This window comes from Microtus oregoni, unplaced genomic scaffold (genome assembly GCF_018167655.1).
Source record: "Microtus oregoni isolate MIOR12 unplaced genomic scaffold, Mior012 000037F_ref0000500, whole genome shotgun sequence".
Lineage (NCBI taxonomy): Eukaryota > Metazoa > Chordata > Mammalia > Rodentia > Cricetidae > Microtus > Microtus oregoni.
In genome coordinates, this window is record NW_024543096.1 from 10,194,899 (window position 1) to 10,215,691 (window position 20,793).

Genomic DNA, 20,793 nt, shown 5'->3' on the forward strand with positions numbered 1-20,793 from the left:
CAAGCACCCTGAGGACCCAGGATAAGGTAGCAACAAGTGCTCTGGAAGATCCACCAACCACAGAGCTTGGTGCATCCCGCCAGCTGCTGGGCTTCATTGTCTAGGAGAAGCTAGAATCTGGTGAGGCCGATTCTCCATGCCCAGGCCTTTCTGTCCCGCTTCGGGTCGGTGATGATTTGGATAATCATCTTGACACAGAGTAGCATGGCTTCTTGCTATTTCCTTCTTATGCAGCCACTGGCAATAGCCTTGGAACCTTAATATCTCTTGAGCTTCATACATTGGATGTACTGTCAGAATAAATGGAAACTTGTTTTCATTTTGTATGGAGACAATTTATACAACTTTGACAAAGCTGGTCAATATTTTTTTTTTAAAATCTCAGTCTCAAAATGTCAAACTGTTAAATGTGCCAGGAAAAAAGCTTGTCTGCTGTCTGGATAGCACCAGAGAAGAGACTTAGCCAATAAAAGCCTTTGACTGCAAGCAAATTGTCTAATCTCTGTTTCTTTCCCAAATGTTGAGATGGATGGAAGTGGTGGTGAGCAATGTGTAAGGCTGAGCTCAGACAGAAATCAGGACCTCTCTTTTCTCTCTCTCCCTTGACTCTTAAAAAAAAACAATAAAAAAATTGATTAGAATCCTATTGAACGTGATGCTTCATCCGTAGTATAGTATTTAACTCTCACAAGAATCCAGTGAATAAATAAACCATTTTCTGGTTAAAAATGAAAAGCCTTGATTCTGAGAGACAATTTTGTATTCTTTTAAGATCATCAAGGGAGTAGACGCATTGGAATTCAAACCTAGGAGTATTTGATTCCTAAGATCACTGTCTACTTTTCCATTTTTATTCCTGCCTTTTCCTTGCCACTTCTGCTTTCATTCCCAGTGTCCCACTCTCTGTGAGAATCTTCTGCTATTGCCAGGCTGGCCTCATGCTCTTACCTGCTGGACACCTTCTGCCCAATTACCCTATCTACAGCAAAAGCTGTCATGTTAATTTCTTTATATGCAATACCCTCTTTATCCTGTTGAAGAGAATGGGAACCACAGAAGAGACACTGTCTTAGGGTTTCTATTGCTGTGAAGAGAAACCATGACAACTCTTATAAAAGAAAACATTTAATTGGAGGGACTTACAGTTTAGAGGTTTAGTCCATTATCATCATGGTGAATCATGATGTCATGCAGGCAGATATAGGGCTGGAGATGGAGCTGAGAATTCTACATCTTGATCCAAAGGCAAAAAGAAGTGAATTGGGTGTGATTTGAGCCTATATGAGATGTCAAATCCCACCCATACAGTGACACACTTCCTACAGTTAGGTCATGCCCGCTCTAGCAAAGCCACACCTTCTAATTGTGCCACTCCCTATGAGTTTACATTCAAATTACCATAGCCACTAAGACATTTATCTCTGCCTTCTCCCAAAGTCGATCAATCTTTAAGCCATATTAGTTTCCCTCTTTAATATTGTTCAACTACAAATAATGATTTTTTTCTTCTGTTTAAATGACTGCACATTCTGAAGTCAGTCATCCTTATTCAAGTGCAAGTCCTTGCTCTCTTTAAATATTTCAGAAGTGCTTTCCTATCACTCCAAGTACAAAGATCAGAATCTGTAACAGGACCTAAAATGCCACCTCAGCTGACTCTGTGTCCTTTCCATGACTTCTCATGCTGTGAGACCTTTTCTCCTTTTCTCTTCATCCCAGCTTCAAAGAAGAGAGCAGGCCACATTCATTCTGTGTTTGGGCCTTTGTACACACTTTTCCTTGTGCCTCGTATGCTCCCTTGTGTGAAAACTACTCCCTCGCTTTACTCTTCCTACGTGGGGAAAGTTTTTAGTACCCATAGGCAGATTTCTCCCACTCTTTAAGACCTAATTTCACTACTTTGGGCCAGAACTAAATTTTAAATTTTGTTTGATAGTATAACTGTCTGGTAAGTTCTAGACCCCATTTGTGGAGTCATTTTTATACACTATTGTTTTCAAAGCATATCTCATTTTATTGGAAAAACATTCACTCAGTTCAGGTTAGATGAATCAGATACTTTTGCAACTCCTATTCCTCCCATGGAAATTTGAGATGGTTTGTCCTTCACTCACTATTGCTAAAGGTCATAAGGCTTTGCTGAACCCTTCCCATGAGCAACACACTCCTCTTTGCAATTTGACTTGAGTTGTCATTTTCATAGTTTGTGGCCTTGGCTTGTTCTCGCTTTCCGATTCTCCTCCTTCACTGGTGGCTTCACCTACGTAATGAATATCACAGAGATATAAATAAAATTATACAGCCTGGTGGTGGTGGTGTATGTCTTAAATGCCAGGTGGGGCCAGGCTCTGGTGGGAGACCTGAGGCTGTGGCAGAGCTGGAGAGAATGGGAGAGTGCGACAGGTGAGAGACAGCTATGCCATGCAGAGACAGCTTGAGTATAGAGTTTATTTAGAGTGTTATGGAAGAAAAGGGGAAGGGGAAGAGAGGGGGAGAAACAGAAAAGGAGTGGGAGAAAGAGAGAGACAGCTGCCACCTCGGGACAGGAAGAGAGAGCACAGACTGGAGGAGGCAGAAGATGGAAGATGGGGGTGAGTAGGTGGGGCTTGTCTCTTAAGATATCAGGCTAACCAGTTGACAGAAGAAATCATGACAGAGTGTACCCTATTCTCCACGCCAGTGGTCTTTCTCTAACTTCCAAATATTGCCATCATCTGGCAATGACATGAGCAAGCTTCAGAACATCTCATAGACCATTCCAGCATGCGGTCTGATTACACAGATTAGATAGACACAAGCGTGCTAGGGAAAGGTTGTGGTTCTCTAGACTGATTGATATGTCACTGTTAGCACACACAGCATAGTAAGATTGGATGGATCCCATTAGTGGTTCCCTGAATGCTGCTATGACACTATAGTCTGGCCAAATTTCACCCCGAAATGGAGCAGAAATAAGCCCATAGGTTGAAGCCTCTGATTCTTCAAAAGAGCCGAGGTAGTTGTGAGTACCATTCATTCCCGTGGGCTCCGTGATTGTGTCTTCTTCAGCCCAAGTCTTGGGCTTCCAGATGCCCAGAGGACGTGTGACATGGATAAACCACAGGATTCCTTCTAGGAAGCATTTCTCTCTGACAGAGCTGGAGACACATCATCTGTTATTTTTGAGTTGAAGCTGGAAGATGATTTATTGTGACTTCAGAGCATATGCTACTTGGTGTTTTATAAATGGAAACTGGGTGAGATGCATCCTCTGAAAGGCTTCTTTGGGCTATGTTTAATCAAACCCTAGTGCTTATAAAGATGGTGTTCTTGGCAGAATTTCAAAACAAGGGCCACTCTGAGGACAGGACATGAAATTACATTACAGCAAGGAGTATTTAAGCTAGGTACCCAGATGACAATGCCAATTACAGTGACTTTGGAATATAAAACTCTGAGGTCACACAATGTTATAAAATTAGGTCAGGACATTCTTGATGATAAAATATGTTAAAGGGAAATGATGCTGAGATACAGACAACCTAGGGCTTATGATTTCATGCCCCCTCTTTTACTATAAAACAAAAAATCTGTCATTAAGAAGATATTTAACCAATAATAGTGCCTAATATTTTTCTCTATTAAAGTCAATGCTAGGAAAATTGCAAAAGATATGAACTATAATTTTGCTAATACTAGGTATTTGTATTTTGGAAGACAATTACTTGGACAGCTCTGCCCGCATTTGACATAGCAGAGAATGCAGTCATCCCGGGGCAAGTGTTGCTGCAGGAGACATTGGTGCCCCCTGCTCTGTGTTTACTATGAACACCTCTCCCACCTAGAAAAACATCTAGACTCAGACGTTTCTCTCGCTGAGTTTGTTATGTTATATGTGTTTTCGTGAGAGGCACAAGTGCAGTACAGTGGAAAGGTGTTTTGGAGTTTCCACAATACAAAAGTAGAACCCTCACACCCTTCAAAAAGGGTCTGTTTGCTTCTTACAGATTCCAAGACAGAATGCTCCAACCACATGCTTGAATTCTGTGTTTGCTCTCAAGCCTTTAGACATAAAGATATTAAGTTTTCCTTCTTAGAAACAAAGACATTTTCTTATACTTGACTTTTAGTGTGACAGCGACCACATCATGTACTGCATTAGAAAGAAAGGATTACTCATTAACACCTTTTACCCATATTGTTAGATAGCAAATCCTGTCAAGTCCGTGAGCTGCCTAACCCAAGAATGCTTTTGTTTTGGATAAATAAATGCCTTTGAGCCATTTTCATTTCCCTTTAGAAGTAGAGAGCTTAATGTAAGTACTAGCCTTTGAACTTGAGGAAAGCTGAGAGGCCACATCTCCAGCTGCCTCAGTACAATAATCTCCAAGTCATTTGGAGTAGAACTTCTCAGCAATCCTATTAGGAGTGATCTATTTCGAAGTGGGATCAAAGACTTAAGATATTTATGGCAAATATACATGGGGCAGTGTGTGAAGAGACAGGCATGCAAATGAGAAAGGACTTGTTAATTTTTTCTTACTGTGCTTCTGGGCTTGTTAACATAATAAACACCCACATCCTCCCAGGGCAGTCATTCTCCAGTTGCCAACAAGGGTATTTCTTGTTCAAGCCCGATCGCACAGCCACCTGCCAGGTGTCTGAGCCTCCCTGTGTAAAAGGAATAGTATGAAATAATAAAACCGCAAGATGAGAAGGCATTCCAGTGATGTAGAGTCTAACCATGCAGCTAATTCTTGGATCTCCTTTTGATATGCCCCTTATGTGGTCATCTCATGACAGAAAACATTGTTCCCCAAACAGGTCACTTAGTAGTCACACAGCCCCGGTTATTTAAAAATACCATGGTTGCTAATTTAAATAAGATTTTGTTTCTCTTTTTGTACACCCCCAACTTCTCACTGGTCAGGTTTATTACTTGTGTTTGCATTAAAAACAGCTGTACCTATGAACTTCCAGTGGTCTGCACAAACCCCATCCAAACCCAGGCCATACCAAATCCCAGAATGAAGAGGGGAGGGGTGGAAAACCCCACCCCTATGCTTAAGCATTGGTAGCTGCTTGAGGAGGGGGAGGGAAACTCAGTCTTATCTAACAAATTTCCCTGGTAAGTCTAAAGTACTCTCGTGGAAAGTCACATATCCAAGTATATTTGGGCAGCAAAAATTGATCTTAGTGAGTTAAAGAAAAACACACATTTGTATTGGTAAGGAAGTATGGATGAATAATGGATCTGGGAAGAGAAATGGGGATGAATATGTTCAAAACACTTTAATATAAAAATCTCAGAAAATTGGTGTGTGTGTGTGTTCCTATTTGTTTGAAGCAGTTATCAGTTATCCCTGATGCTGCGTGTACTCTTTCTTCAACATTAAATGTGACCATCTTATTTGGCATTTTTTATTTATCTGTTATTTATTTATTTATTTATTTATCTACTCTGGTAATAGAATGTTTTCCAGTTGCCTTCCTTGGAATATATTTGAGTTTGTTTATGATGGATAAAATGTGATATTGGGGACCAGACCCATTTTAAGGCTGTAATAATGCAGGGACAGGAGAGCGTGTCTCTTCCTTCCCTCTAGAGATTCTGTGTTTCCGTCAATGCAATTTAAACCTGCTTTGAAACCTAAATATTCATTTTGACTTTCCTTAGCTTCTTTTCTTTTGTACTTACGATTTGCTGAGAAGCCTTCCTTTTCCTCTTCTGTGCTGAGGAGCTGTTTTGGACTCAGGTATAGGAATTTGTATTTTTGGGGAGAGTGAAATTTTAGCAGAGTTTAAAATATTTAGATGGGTACACCAAGGAAGCAGTTATGGCAAGATGCAGGAAGACTTTCTGTGGGCCCCAGATGCTGTTTTATGACATTCTCAGCTTCTGTTTTGGTGTGAGGTAGTGGTCTGCTCAGTTCAATAGATTTCAGAAAGGTTTATATCTGTCAGTCACAGGATGCTAGTTCAGACACAGAGGAGAGCAAGCACAGCTGACGAGCCCACCAGGTATGGTGAATTCACCTTGATTTTTGATTTTCTTCCTTCTTCAAAACCTATAAAACCTTTTGAAATTGCTTCCACATTGAAACGTGGAATCGAAGGTAACCTAAATCTGCGATCCCAAGATCACTCTAACATGGATCCAGAATAAACAATTTCTTATTTGAAAAGATTTAGGCGGCACAGAATTGCACAGGCTTATGATGTAGAATGTGGCACTGAAGCACACATTCTCAGGGTGTGAGGATCTTATTAGAATGACTGGCACGCTCATTAACTAAAACACATCAGGTTTCTTGTGTTGTAGCATTCAAAGTGCTCCCTATTAACAAGCTTGAGATCTGCAGATGGATGCCGTCAACCACAGTTACCCGACAGAGCCATAGAATGGTGGAAAGTATTCGCATCCCGTGGCTCCCTTGTGCCTACTAACGATCTCTCCACATGAACACTCCTTTCCGTTGCTGGCAATCATTAGTCTCTCTACTTGTGTGTGATTAATTTTGTTAGCTTTAGGCAAATTTTAAAAGTCTCAGAAAGTTCTCATTTATGACTTCCTTATCCTGGCTTATCTCACCCAACATAGTGTCCTCTGTTTCTATACACACTGCCAGAAATGATGGAACGTCACTGTTTTTCATAGCCAAATGACATTTGATCATATTTGTGTACTATGCTTTCTTCATCCTACCATCCATTGGTGTGTTCATAGGTTGACTCTCTATCTTGCCTTTGAGTAGAGCTAATTGAGAGTATGCCGATTCAAGCCTCTCAGGTTCTTTTTTAATCCACACTTTTATATATTCTTTCTGCATGCCAATTACTTCATCAAAGGCAAAATCCCACGCGAAGTTTATGAAGACTATGGGAACCAGCAAATAGAAACTGATCAGAATGGAACAAAGCTACAAGTGGTAAGTAAAGAAAATTTTTGTAAATAAGCAAGTCCAGTCTATAAAACTGTCTTTTAATTTTACACTTGTTGATTTCATGTAAAGGAGCCTTGACATTTTAGAATAAAACTCTTATTATTTAAATTATAAGTTAAAATTATGCTTCAAATAACTTTATTAAAAACCTTAAGTAGCATAATACTAGTGAACACTAGAACCATTTACAATGTTATAATTTATTAAAATTTATAGATTTTAAATTATATATATAATTGGTTATATATCTCCAAGTACACAGGCTATAGTTGGACAAGTTGAGACTCATTTTGAATTGCCTCCTAAAATCCACAATCCATCCCCTGGAGCCAACTGCCACTGGCAAACTCCAGATCCCCCCAAATGACAAATTGCTATGCATTCCTCTATGTGAAATCATTACTCAAAGTTGTAGGGGTGGATCCAAGTTGTTAATGATGAAGCCCCATGTGTGTGACAAAGTTGAAATGTTATAACAGGAAGTCCTTCATCAGAAGAATTAACTGGGCAACAGTGTAGAAAATGTTTGTGCATCACGATGCTCTCCGATATAGTTTTCCACTTCAGCTCAAGAGCATTTGCTTTGTGCTGTCTTGGGAAGGTTCCTCATACCTCAGTTTCCTTGTTTTTTTTTTTTTTTTTTAAGTTGGGGGACTTCAACTTAAAGTTGAAATAGTGTATTCACAATGAGCAGTTGCAGCTTGTCACTCACCTGAAGGACCGTAGTGATGGTGGCGATGACAATAATCATCAAGGGTTTCTATTATTTTTAATAATTGGTGGAGTGTGAGAATCAGCCATGACAACACCGTCATCCAACTGAGAGACAACAGTGAGAGGAAGGTACAGAAAACAGGACCACATCTCGGGGAAATTGTGTACCTGGGGATCAGTGTGAAGGTAGACAATTATTGAAAAGAATAACTTTTGGGAGTTTGAGAGGTGGCACAACAGTTAAAATTACTTGGTGCTCTTGCAGAGGACCAAGGTTAGGATTTCAGCACCCACAGCAGGGTGGCTCACAATTATCTTTCACTCAAATTTCAGGGGATCTGACATCCTCTTCTAATCTCCACGGGCACCAGGTGTGCATACTGTACACATACATGCACATATATATGCAAATAAAGTATTCATATGCATAAAATAACTAAATATTAAAAATTAAATATATAATGAAACAACTTTTCATTTCTTAATCTAACATAAAAATTGAGGAAAGTCAGAAAAGTTTTAATATTGTTCAATATTCTTATTATTAACATAACATAATAGTCTTACATATAGTGTCTTTGCAACATCACTAAGCTGAGTTTGTAATTTCCCACACCTTTATTGTTATTGTGTAATGTGCCCCAAGAAGATGTTGGTGGCCATGCATTGTGTCTACGGCACATTCTTAGTGTCTCAACACTCCTTCTGTATCCTGGGAACCATGAATTGAAAATATTTTTATCTAAAAATATTTTAATTATAGAACATTGTTAATGCTTTCTTTCTCTATTCAACACATTAAAGCGTGAACTGAAAACCAGAATCTAACAGCCAGGGTTCTTTTTTGAATAGAGTTTCTTTATCTCAATAAATAGTGAAGTCTTTCTTTGCCTTGTAGAATAAAAGCTGGAGAATTAAAATATACTTACTCTATGCAAAACATTCAGTAAAATGTAACCTCCTATCTGAGATTCTCAGGCACACTTATAGCTATGGATTTTCTCTCACTTGAAGTAGATGTTTACAGAAACCCCACAGGAATTATTCGGCAAACTCCTTTTAAATTGGAAATATTTTCCAGAAATATATTTTCTCATTTGCAGAATGAAATTAAAAATGTAAACATTCAAGACTTAACTGAAGATCTTGGAAAAGTCTTTATTAGTCACTGATAGAATATATAAATAGCAAGGACTTTGACTAACAAAGTTCTCTACAAGTAAACTGGGTAGCACGTGATTTACTTTTCATAGTAAAATATGGTTCGATAAACAGTCCATAATGAATTTTACCACAATGGTCAAAGGCTAAGATGCCAAAAGATTAGACAAAAAAAAAAAAACTGGATCAGAAAAGAGAAAAACAAAAAGTGACAAGAGAGCTTCCCACTCAGCGATCAAGCTATTGGATATAAACTAATCAGTCCAGGACTAAGCTCTCCCTAAATAATGTCTGGCTTGTCTTAAATTATGTATGTGTTATACTATTATTAGCTATTGAAAATTGTTTGACATTAATATTTACTAAAAAATAAATTGTCATCCTATGAGTTGACCATCATGCCGGAAAAACGAGGACATGATGTCTGAAACTGATCCCGTTCTCTCATTTATGTCTAAGTGTTCCTGGGAGGCTCTATTGTGCTGCACACATAAAAACCCTCCAGGGAGAATTCTCAGTTACCTTTCTTCAGATTCAGGCCCACGCTCCTGGAAATGGAAGTGCTTGCCTGTTGAAATGAGCAATATGAGAAAAAAGCTCCGAGTCTTCATGGTTGACCAAGCTCCTCTGAACCACACCATCAGCTCCCTGCCTCCCACCTCCATCTGGGAATAAGAACCAAGAAGGCTACTAATGCACCAGTAGGATACAGCCCGAGCTCCTGTCAAAACAGAATGTTGTATTTAGGAGATGTGAGTTCCTTGGTCAGAAGGAAGGCCGGCAATGTAGCTGAAAATCCAAAAAAGATGAACAATGTTGTTGCAATTTCTGTGTGGATAAGAAAAATAATCCAATTCTTTCAGCTAGAATAATTTTAGATGCCAATGATAGAAAATTTATAAGCAGATTTAAGAAGAGTTCAAAGAATGACAATATAAACAGTATATGTGCTTAAAGCACAGGTCTTCCACATCAGAGAAGTCACAAGAACAGCCCCATCAAAATGAGTTCTTCAGATCAACTTTAGTAATATTGGCTATTTTTTATTGAAAGTAGATTTTTTCATGCATATATTATAATTATGGCTTTTCAGGTTTGTTTGTTTTATTTTTCCTATGAAGAGTCACAGAGTTTTGAAGAAATTTTATCACCAAATAAATCCATTTAATTTTGTCTAATAATGAATCATTAATTGGTTTCTAATATAAAATGTGCCATATAATATCTATTACAGACATTTTCAAAGCCATCCACGTCCAATGAACACAGGTCATTTTAATCTCATGAACATGCAGAGATCTGAGAATCTAAAGCATAGATGATCCAAGTTCATATTACCAGGCTCAAGGTGAGGGCAATGCATGCGTCAAATATCCTGGCTGTTGTCCAGGACAGGTGGAACTATATCAACGCAGACACAGAGAAACTTAAGTTGTAGGTTTCTGTGATGAGTGTTAACATTGACGTTAATCTGTATATATGAGAATAAGATTTAGAAAGTCGTAAGGGATTATAGTAGTCTAGCAAAGAGTCAGTAGCGGATTCTTTTCTAAGGTCCATGACCTCACTGGCCATGGGAAGCTGGCTGGATCTACAGTACCAAGCACGATTTCCCATCTACTGAATGGACCTTGTGTCCAATTAGACAGCCAGTTGTTACCAGGAACCAATGAATGATGCTTCCTTGCGCTTTTATGGATCTCTTGTCGCACTGGTCATTGCTGTGATTCATAGGTGTTGCAGCTCTGTAGGACTCTTTATTGCCCACCTAATATTTTGTAGTCCATAGGAAGCTTGACCACAAGAAGAAGGCTTTTAGGTTAGAACCAGTTTGAAGCATCCAAGTCCTGTGTTCTAAGCATGTGTGTCTTTAGAAATAAGGGTTTACCTTCAACCCTTTCAACCATTCCAAAGGCTCCCATGCCTGGTCTGCTCTTTTGTTCTGTGGTTTTGTGAGTAGCTTTGTCAGCTTTAGTGTCGTAACTTCCTTTAGATATGTATATCTTACATACCCTTATATTATTGTGTATGGTTTTAGGTAAACATATAATATGATTCATTGAGGCTTTATAAAACAATATTGGTGTCATTTGTCCCTTGGTCCCCCTTTTCATACTGTATTGATTCCCTACCTCCTCTCCAGCTGAAGCGTGTTATGAAGAGTCCAACCCCAATGGATATATCTACATTGCGGCTTCTGCATCTATGACTCAGAAAACATCAGGAAAGAAGGGATAGAAATATTTCAAGAGTTGGAGTACCAGTAAGTCTGTTTGAAACAGCCTCTCCTAGAAATGGCTGTATAAAGAAGAGTAGCAATATTAATAGGCATACTAACATGGAAGGGAGAAATTTTCATGGGGTTGCAACCCCAGAAAAAGAACTATAGGCAACTAATGACTACCAGAAAAGGAAAGAGTTAACCACTCCCAGAGATGAGTCCCTTATTGGTTATCCAATGAAAAGCGGTCAGTCCTCAAGCCATATTCACACAACCAACCAAATGAATGTATTTAAATATTTGTGCATATATATGTACACTGCATAGGTACATACGTATGTATACATGTAAGAATAATAAACAAAGAAAGAGATTTTAGAGTAGGGAGGAATGAAAGGAGGCAAAAGGAGGGTGCAAGGGAGGGGCTGGAGGAAGGAAAGGGAAGTGATATAATTCTATTTTAATTAAAGTGTATTAAAATTGTAAAAGACTTTGATTTTTTAAAATAAATTAGACTTTGAAAGGGAGCTGTTAGAAAGAGTTTTTAAGAAGCACAATCTAGAGACAGCTATTTTTAAAAATAATTTTCTGTATTCTTGAGAATTTCATACATATCAATGAGATAGGATCATAACATTTCCATCTTGCAACTCTCTCCATAACCTATATACCTACTCCCAATACATCCCTTTCCCAAGTTGTTTTCCTTCTCCCGTTCCTTCTCTCTTCCCCTTCTCTTTCCTCACTTCTCTTATTTCTTTTCTTCTCCATCCCCTTTTTGTCTGCCCACTTCTTCCTTTTCTCTTCTTCCTCCTTTCCCTCCTCTTCCTCAGCTTCCTTATCATCCTCTAACCCACTGGGTCACCTGCTCTGCGAATATGCACCCAGATGAAAGTCTTTAATACCCTCTAAACTATGTGGGTCTTTGGAAAGTGATGCTGTCTCTCTAGGGGTGGGCTTCATTCAGCTTGGTGACAATTGTTTATCTTAGCCACACTAGTTTCCCCGTTTCTTCTTACAAAAGAATTCATTCTACTAAGAATTAATACCCATGTGATTTGTGTAGACCTGACTCTACCTCCTTTTGCTTTCTTACAGTACCAGGGACTCAAACCATTAACTAAGTAATCCTATCTTTTGAACCTACCTTGAGATTTTTTTCAAGAGTTGTCATGTGGGTGCATATTCTTTCTGCTGGGATAGTCACATTAGGAACATGTTAGCATAGGACTAAGGGAATCCACACATCTACATTTTTCCTTCTTACCATGTGGAAAACATACTTGGGAGCTGAAACATGCAGAGATCACATCAACCTGATGGAACTGGATTTGAACCTACAACTTAACACTGTGAGAAAATTCAATATTAATTTTCATTTTAAAATGAGCTTGAATTGCTTTTATGCTGATTGCAATCAAAAGAATAAGAATTTACCTGCCTATTCAAGCTAAATTATTTATTTAGTGATCCTAGGAGATATTCATGTTATTTAAAACATGGACATATTTTTATTAAAAGAGCTATATGATATATATATATATATACATACATATATATATCAGGGAGGGAGTTTTATATATGGTCTTCTTAATTATTAAGTTGTTGACAATTCACAGTTGGAGAAATGAACAAAACTCCTGTTCCTCAGCTGAATTTGTAAAAAGATGTATCTAGCCTCTAGATATTCACTTAGAGCTCTTTCTTCAGGGTTCACCTTGAATTTTAATGTATTTAGTAAAACAATTTTAGGGTATACTGCTTGAAGACTTGAAGGAAAGTCAAATTAAATTGTTTGAGTGGTTCCAGCCTTGTATTAATTACGGAAGCATTCAGTCCTTTTTTTTTTTTTTTTTTAAGAGGAGAAGCTGTACTCTGTGTGTCTTATACAGTTGGATCTCCAAAGAACATGTGAACATGGGTCCAGAAAGAGGATAAAGTCACTGACTCATTATGCCCCATGATGTTTTGGAATCCATTTTCCAAATCTGAGGTTGTACTCGGTGCAGAGTCATGCCTGCTATGGATGCTAAATAATAAATATTTATTGATGACAAATATAAGAAAGGCTGGCAAGGCCTCTTTGTCCCTTGAAAATAGAACAATTCAGCCAACTGACAAAATGTGCTCAATTAGTCTAAGGCTTCAGAGAAGAAAGAAAAATAGAAGGGAATAAGCATCTTCTACAATCATAGTATTCATCCTTACCAGTCAGCAGCACTTTGTCCTCTTATCAAATTGTCTAAATGTAAAAATTTTTACTAGCATTTAAATAGGTCAGCATGTGTTTGTAAACCTTTAGGAATTTATTTTCACCGACCTTCAAATTTGGAATCTTTCTCATTTCTGGGAGCTTTTAATTTTTCCGTGCTTGTACAGTATACAATCTTTGACTTTTCTGTCTCTTGGGATTTTACTTTATCCCCATTATGTGAATGAAGATAGAGACATGTACTTAAAACACAAATGTAAAGTGGAGTGTGGCAGCATACACCTTTAATTCCATCACTCTAGAGCCAGAATCAAGCAGATATATATGAGTTTAAGGCCACTTTTCTCTATATATTGAGTTCAAGGACAGCCAGAGCTATATGGTGAGACACTTTGTTAAAAAAAAAACTCAAAAAACAAACACAAACGTAACACTCCATGTATTTTAATTTTATTTATTAAACATTTCAAGACAATTAGCCTGAAAATATCTTATAAGCTTTTTTAAAAATATATTTATTTATTTATTATGTATATAATATTCTGTCTGTGTGTATGCCTGCAGGCCAGAAGAGGGCACCAGACCCCATTACAGATGGTTGTGAGCCACCATGTGATTGCTGGGAATTGAACTCAGGACCTTTTTTATTTTATTGTAAACAAATAAGTAGTATAAGGCGAAGCATTGGGTGGTGTGTGATGCTTATGTTCAGTCCGGAGGTCAAACACTTTTGTGCAGCGTGGGAAGAGTCGAGCATATGAGTATATAGACACATGGACACACAGAGACACACACGGACACACACATGGATGCACACACCTGCTACAATCAATACTGCTTAGAATATAAACTGCAGGATCCTGCTTAACTTACAGGAAAATAAATAAAGCAAAAGAGAGACCCTGGATCTCTGGGGAATTCTTTTCCCAAAGCAATCAGACATCTGGAGTCCTGGCCTGATAGAAATCAATGGCTCTTTTCGGGCAGTATATCCTTTAGATGTGGCCGCGGAAAGCAGGGCATAATGATGGAAGAAGTAGTGGGGGTGGGGGAGGAAAGCAAGCAAAGGAAAAATTAGTAAAACTGTAACCTTTTCTTGCTGTACGAGACTGTGCCAACACATAGGCTATGGAATAATTACATACATATATTTATAGAACTACAAATCTCAAAATAGTAGCAAGAAGCAGTTCTTTAGAATCTGACTCTTGTAGATAGATTCTTTACTTTCTCTTTTGTATATTTGTCTGTGTCTTATGATTCAAATGTAGGCATGATCTCATTTTGTTCAGTAGTAAGTATAGTGTGCTATGGGCACGCATAATTGCAGGACAACACCGTATGGCAGTTTGAGCCATGAGTTCATAAGAGAGTAGTGCGAATGGAAACTGGATCTGCACCGGGAGGGGGCGGGGCACAGTGCTGTTCAGCATCATCACAAATGACTTGACCTTTTCTGTATTGATCACTCTATGTTCACAGTCACCCACTCAGAAATATTGCAGCAGCAAGCATTAGCAAATCTTCAGGGGAGAAAATGACCCATTACTCTTGCAAAAGCACATAGTTGAATACGTGAAAATAAGACATGTTATTCTCACATGTGGCCACTGCTATTTGGAGTAGGAAGCAAGCTACCATTTGCAAATGTGTCTGGTTACCCTCACAACAGTCTTCATTGCAGTTTTGGCTCAAATATTGCTCCTTCCTCAAACATATTGAAAATAAAGAAAATAAAATGTGACTATTAATCCAGTTTATAAAATTATTACCGCTTCTGTTAATGTGTGATTTAAATAACTATATATTTTAATTTCCTCAGAGTGTTCAGCTGGCCAAGAATTTTAAAATCAGAGATGTTGCTGTAAAATTCATACTGGACTTTCAACATCTGAGACATGCATAAGAATACAAAAAAATACCTAAAATGTGAAGCGGACCATGAAAACAAATAGCCACCAAGCATTTAAATGCAGATGCTAGAAATCAATTACTGCTGGAGCGCACTTTAAAACATATCCCATTTGAGCTTTTGTGCGCATATCTAAATGGGATTTGGCAGGTGGATAAAAGATGCATTGATTCCTGTGTTCGAGATTGCTGTAGACTTGCTGCTTCAGTAGAGTTTTGAACTAGGTTTAGATCTTGAACAAACCAAAACCTGGAATTCTTTCCTGGCATTGCAACCCCACCCCAAAATGACAAATATATATACGTCAGGACTAAGGATACTGCATTTGGAACAGCTGTTGTATGTTGTTGTCCAAGCTCAAAGGAAGAATTGTTTTGTGGGAGAAAAACCTGCAGTTAATTTCTCCTTCATACACAGGAAGTTTGTATTAGAAACGTTGTATACTCATTTGAATGAGTACTTATAAGAACCTCTTGCTTTCCGGTTCAAGGGGCTTTTTTTTTCTTATCCAGTGTTAATATACTGTGGTGACTAGATCTGGTGAGCTATCTGAATTTTGGTTGGATTATTAAAATAAAATGACGCAAGTGGATATGACTTTGGTGTTTTTTTTTCTCAAAAAAAAAAGGTCTGAAAAATGCCAAGACTAGAAAACAAAATGCATTTTTAAGATGTGTTGCAGAGATTTATAAAATACCCTGAAAATGTTAGCATATTAATTCAATAGAATTGAAATACTCCTTTAGAATCAACCGTCCTCGATGGCCACCAAGCCAGTTAGAGAGCAATGTAATCCCAGAGTTCTACTGTCTAGCAAGTGGCCTTCCTTGAATGTCATAGGGAGAAACAAATTTGACTCAGGGTCACGGAGAAGCCAAGCAGATTTTGAATCAGTCATTGCAGAGTATCTATAAGGAGTAACTGCAACTTCAGATTCAAGATGACAGGGTTACACCTTTGGTTTGAATTCCGTCTAGGTGACTAGCCCTTAAGTTTTTGATCCATTTTCAGATCTTAGAAAATAATAAAATGTATTGACTAGGAGAGACTGATCCTGTGGAGGCCACCCAGTTAAGTTTAGAAGCACGAGAGGCTATCTCTCTAGCCTGAAATTCTGCTCACCTGTCAGGTGCCTTTCACGAAAAGCTCGGCTTCCTCTGGGCTGTTGGTCGAGAAAGGCTTTGGTACTAACCAAAAAAGTCCCTCTGGGCTGACCAGATCAAGGAAGCTTTTTACAGAGATCCCTTACACGAATCATTATTTCCACATTACTGACCACATGGTAGATGTAAACATGGGAGCACAGACTTTGGTGTCTGTATTTACCCACTCAACTCCCAGTCTCTTTAGGCTAGCATTGATTCCTTAGGTAAAATGGGGAATGGAGTTTAAAACTAACTTTCCTGGAAGCTTGTTGGGGAGAAAAGCCAAACACTCCATAAACTCTGGGCAGGATTAATAGTTTTATTTCACGAGTTTGTTCAAATAAAAAACACAAAGATTCAAAGATAGAGCAGAAGGAGCAGTGTGGACTTGGAGAAGTAGTTGCTGTGTGGTCACCAAGGAAGAGGGTGTGTAAAAAGCCTCTCGCTTCGCCTATAAAAACCAGAACCACTTGGCATCTCTCTAAGTAACAAATGGGTGTGACCTGGAGAGAAGGGTTGCTTTTATGAAACTGCCCCCAGGGCTCTGTATTTCAGACTGCCTTTCCCTGCAGTACATAGATCACAGAGGCCAGCCCTATGCTTCTGTAGCTTTTCTGCACAAGGACTAACCCATATAGGTTCTGCTTTATCTCCCAATCACAATTTCTGCAGAGGCGGGAGATGAAAGTGCATATTTTACTTTTGAGGTGCAGGGAAGATGTAAGAGAGGTGAAGAAAGACTAAGAATGTGAAGCTGCAGGTGGTACTGGAGGGCTTCCAATGCCTAAGGACTGTTTTCCTCAGTTTGTTAGACTTTTGTTATCAATGGAACCCTGTTTCAATCGAACAGTTTCAGATTGGCTTGTAGGGTTAATTCCTGCCCACTCTCTGGAGCTAACTGATCTTGCAAGCCGGACACATCAGAAGATAAGGAAAGATTCCTAGTGAGTCTAGCAGATGTGTTTTTAAGACAAATCACTATCTCCAGGGCACTGAGCCTGCGGGTGGGCTTGTAAATCCACAGGACAGACCCACACAAGAGTTACAGTTCAGTATCTGGCTTCTTACAGGGTGGAATCATTATGCTGTTTTGTTTTCTCTGAAACATGGAGGCGGCAGACTATGTCTGTGCCACAGAAACTGTCGACAAAATAGAACATCTCATCTCTTCTCCCCCACACTACTGAACTGCACACTGTTTCCCGTGATTCAGCGTGGCTACCTGTTGGTGACGGGTGACCCTACTGCTCCCCACTCGAGAAGAGAAACAAGCAAACCTTCCCTGCTGAAAAGACAAAGCAGGCCCAAACTTCCAATCTCTCTCTCTCTCTCTTTCTTTCTCTCTTTCTCTCTCTCTCTCTCTTTCTCTCTCTCTGTGTGTGTTTGAGAGAGAGAGAGAGGGAGGGAGTGTGTGTGAGAGAGAGAAAATGTGTGTGTGTGTGAGAGAGAGAGAAACAGAGAGAAGAGAGAGAGAGAAAGAAAGTGTGTGTGTGTGTGTATGCGTGTTCACTCAAGTTTGACACCATTGACATTAACCCCCTCCCCAAACACTAGGCTATAATTCCTAGTAAGGGTAACTCTGAGTAGAACCCAGCCCTCTGAGGCATAGGCCATGTTTGTGTGCCGTTTCTCTCTATAAATATGGGACATTTCATCGCATTTCATGGTACTTTTACAGTTACTATTGCATCGTCTTTACTTTTTTTCTCTCACTGTTACAGCATTTTGGTAGAAAATGAGACAGAAAGAAAAACTGCTCAAACCTTTGACCAAGTTAAACTTCAACTATTGGAACCTTAGGGTTGTTTTCTAGCCCTTCTTTCAACAGGGCCTACAATTTCTGTGCCCTAAAGGTGTGTGCAGACACTGTCTGTAGCTGTTCCAGCCCAAACTTTCAAGTGTGGCTTGTGGTAGTACTGAGTATCAGGACTGGGCTAAGTCCTTTGAGCCCTTTTCCTGATCCAGGACTAATAGCTGACTAAAGAAGCAGGCAAATGTTCATCTCTCCCCTCTCCTCTCTCTCTCTCTCTCTCTTTCTCTCTCTCTCTCTCTCTCTCTCTCTCTCTCCTCTGTACTACTTTAAGTTGATTGATGGAATGCATATATTTACGGGATATAATGTGAAGAATATATATATATATATATATATATATATATATATATATATCCATTGTGGGATTAACGCCTCACCTCAAACATTTGTTATTTCTTCGTTGGTATCTTATCTGATTCCTTTCTCCATAAAACGTAATACGACAAAGACAACAAATACCTCCTAGTTTGGACACAATGGTTTACTCTATCTTCTGAGGATTTCGAACTTCGGCAGCTACTTTTACTCGGAATCTGTCTTTTTCTGGAATAGCATCCCTATGCCATCCTGCTGACGTGGGTCTGGGGAAAGAAGCCCTCCCTAAGGGCTGGCTTGGCCTTCTTCTCCTTTCATTAGCCGGGTAACCTAGAGTTCCCCGAGGAGCCTGGTACGGAAGTGTGATCTCGAAGTGTAATCTTCCCGCAGGGACCTACCTGACATCCAAGACAAAGTGAAATTTAAAGTCGTAAATATGGGAGAAAACAAAGGCTGCTGTTTTAGAGAGATGTTTTTTTGTGCCTGGGGCTTGGTGTGTGTCTCAAATCCCTGTGCCCTCTGTCGGGCCCCTCCTTCCCTCCGCGGATCTATGGAAATACGGAGTAGAATCGCAGCTCCTGCAAGGAGAAGCCTCCTGGCCGGGACCCAGACTGCGCAGCTGACTTTCCCCTCCGCGGGGAGAATACAATGACTACCAGGAAGCCAGAAACAAAACACTTAAATGTTGCATTTATTAAGGAAATGTTAAATAAGAAAAAGTCAAATGGTGTCACGGATATCAAGAGCACTTTTGTGGCGTAAACCGTGCAGACACGAGCTATGAATTCTACTCTGGATCTTTGTCCCGGGCTTAGCTGGAGCGCCAGCCACCCAAAAAGACCCAGCTGGAAATGCACTAAAAGAAAGCACTTACCCCATTCACAGTCTCAGGCTCCCCTCCCCCCACCCCTTCTCCCAGGATGATAAAAACTCTAACCTAACCGGCAGGCAGGCAAACAGGCCAGTAGGGCATAAAAGACTTATCAAATATTTGTATTCAAGCAAACTAACACAGGTCTCTTAAAACCACAGGTTACTACTACTGATCAAAGTTCCACTCTCACCGCAGGTCGCAAAACCCACACGCATATATGTTGTCATTGGGTCTACAACGTGCAGTATAAACAGGTCACTTTTCCAGCTACTGGTGCTGTTGGATATACCCCCCACTCCCACCCCCCACCTTGCTCGGCCCCTCCAGCTGTCCCCAGTGCTGGGCCCACCTGCAGGTGGATAGGGGCCTTCTCCCGGTCCATCTCCCCCGCATCTCAGGCAAGAAGCCGCTCCCAAAGTTCTGCGCCCTAATCGCCCTCTTTTGCCACCTGCTGCTGAGTCCCGAAGTCTGGACGTTCCTGGTCTGAAGGCTTGTTTGGGGCCTTTACGGAGAGCGATCAGAAATGGGTCACTTTTTCCCCCAAAGGCAGAAGTCGAGAGAAAAAACTGACTCCGACAGGTTTGCTTTGCTCAGTCTCTGATGGTGAGGGGTACATCGCGGCTGGCGGAATACTGGAGGTGCCAGGAGCACCAGCCGTGGGGGACCCGAGGGCCACTCAGTAGGGTCCCACCACCACTGCCTCAACCTCTTTAGACGGCCTCCGGTCCTTCACTAGGAAGTTGATCATGCCTTCGGATTTGATGAGCAGGTTGCAGCCAAGGAAGAAGATGCCGAAGACCACGGTGAGCGACAGCACGCACATGACAGCGATCTGCACCACGCGCATGATGTACAGGCTACGCTCGTCGGGGCCACCCTCGGCGAAGCCATCGTCGGTCACCACCGACGCCTGTGTGCAGCAGCGCACGGCGCGCTCCAGCGCCTCGCTGCTGTTGGCCAGAAAGAGGCCAGCCACATCGGTCTGGTTGCCCAGCACTGAATTCATCCCGGGAACAAGCGGGAGCCTGGGAGGCGAGAATCGGAGGGGTGGCGACCCGGGTGGCGGTGGCACGGGTGGAACAGGTGCTGGACGGAGCGCTGGCTGGCGCACTTGTGCGTGCGGGGCTCCTCGGTTTCCCTTTCAAAGTCTCCGGGCTGTGAGTATCGCAGGAACCTCTCCAGGACGCGCCGCAAGCTGGCTCGTGTGCTCTGTGTGCTGCCCGGGCAGCGCTCGTTCCCGGCGCTTGCTCGACTGGGAGCTCTTGGAACTTGGCGGGTTGGGCCAGAGGTGCCGTGGGAGGCGCGGGCCGCCGCGGTAGCCCGGCGGCTGCTCTGAGCGAACAGCGGCCCCTGCTGGTAACAGAGCCGAGCTGCCTCCCCTCGGCCGGGAGGTGGAGACGAGGAAAAGAACCAAACTGGCAGGCTTTGTGGCTTCTGCAACCCCAAAGGCCAGGAGGAGGTCATTAAACACTCCTGACGTGATGAACAAGCAAAGAATTTGGG

At 40.7% G+C, this 20,793-nt stretch overlaps 1 protein-coding gene across 1 annotated transcript; it reads right to left on the reverse strand.

The window, feature by feature from the left end:
• Window positions 1-19,084: 19,084 nt before the first annotated feature.
• Rprm (reprimo, TP53 dependent G2 arrest mediator homolog) lies at window positions 19,085-20,569 on the reverse strand. The gene has a single exon (XM_041631603.1). The coding sequence runs from the start codon at window positions 20,294-20,296 to the stop codon at window positions 19,967-19,969; it is 330 nt and encodes a 109-aa protein (XP_041487537.1). The 5' UTR covers window positions 20,297-20,569; the 3' UTR covers window positions 19,085-19,966.
• Between the last annotated feature and the right edge of the window lie 224 nt (window positions 20,570-20,793).

Excerpts from the sequence above, each read along its gene's own strand:
- Rprm (XM_041631603.1), bottom strand. The coding sequence starts at position 20,296 with ATGAATTCAGTGCTGGGCAACCAGACCGATGTGGCTGGCCTCTTTCTG.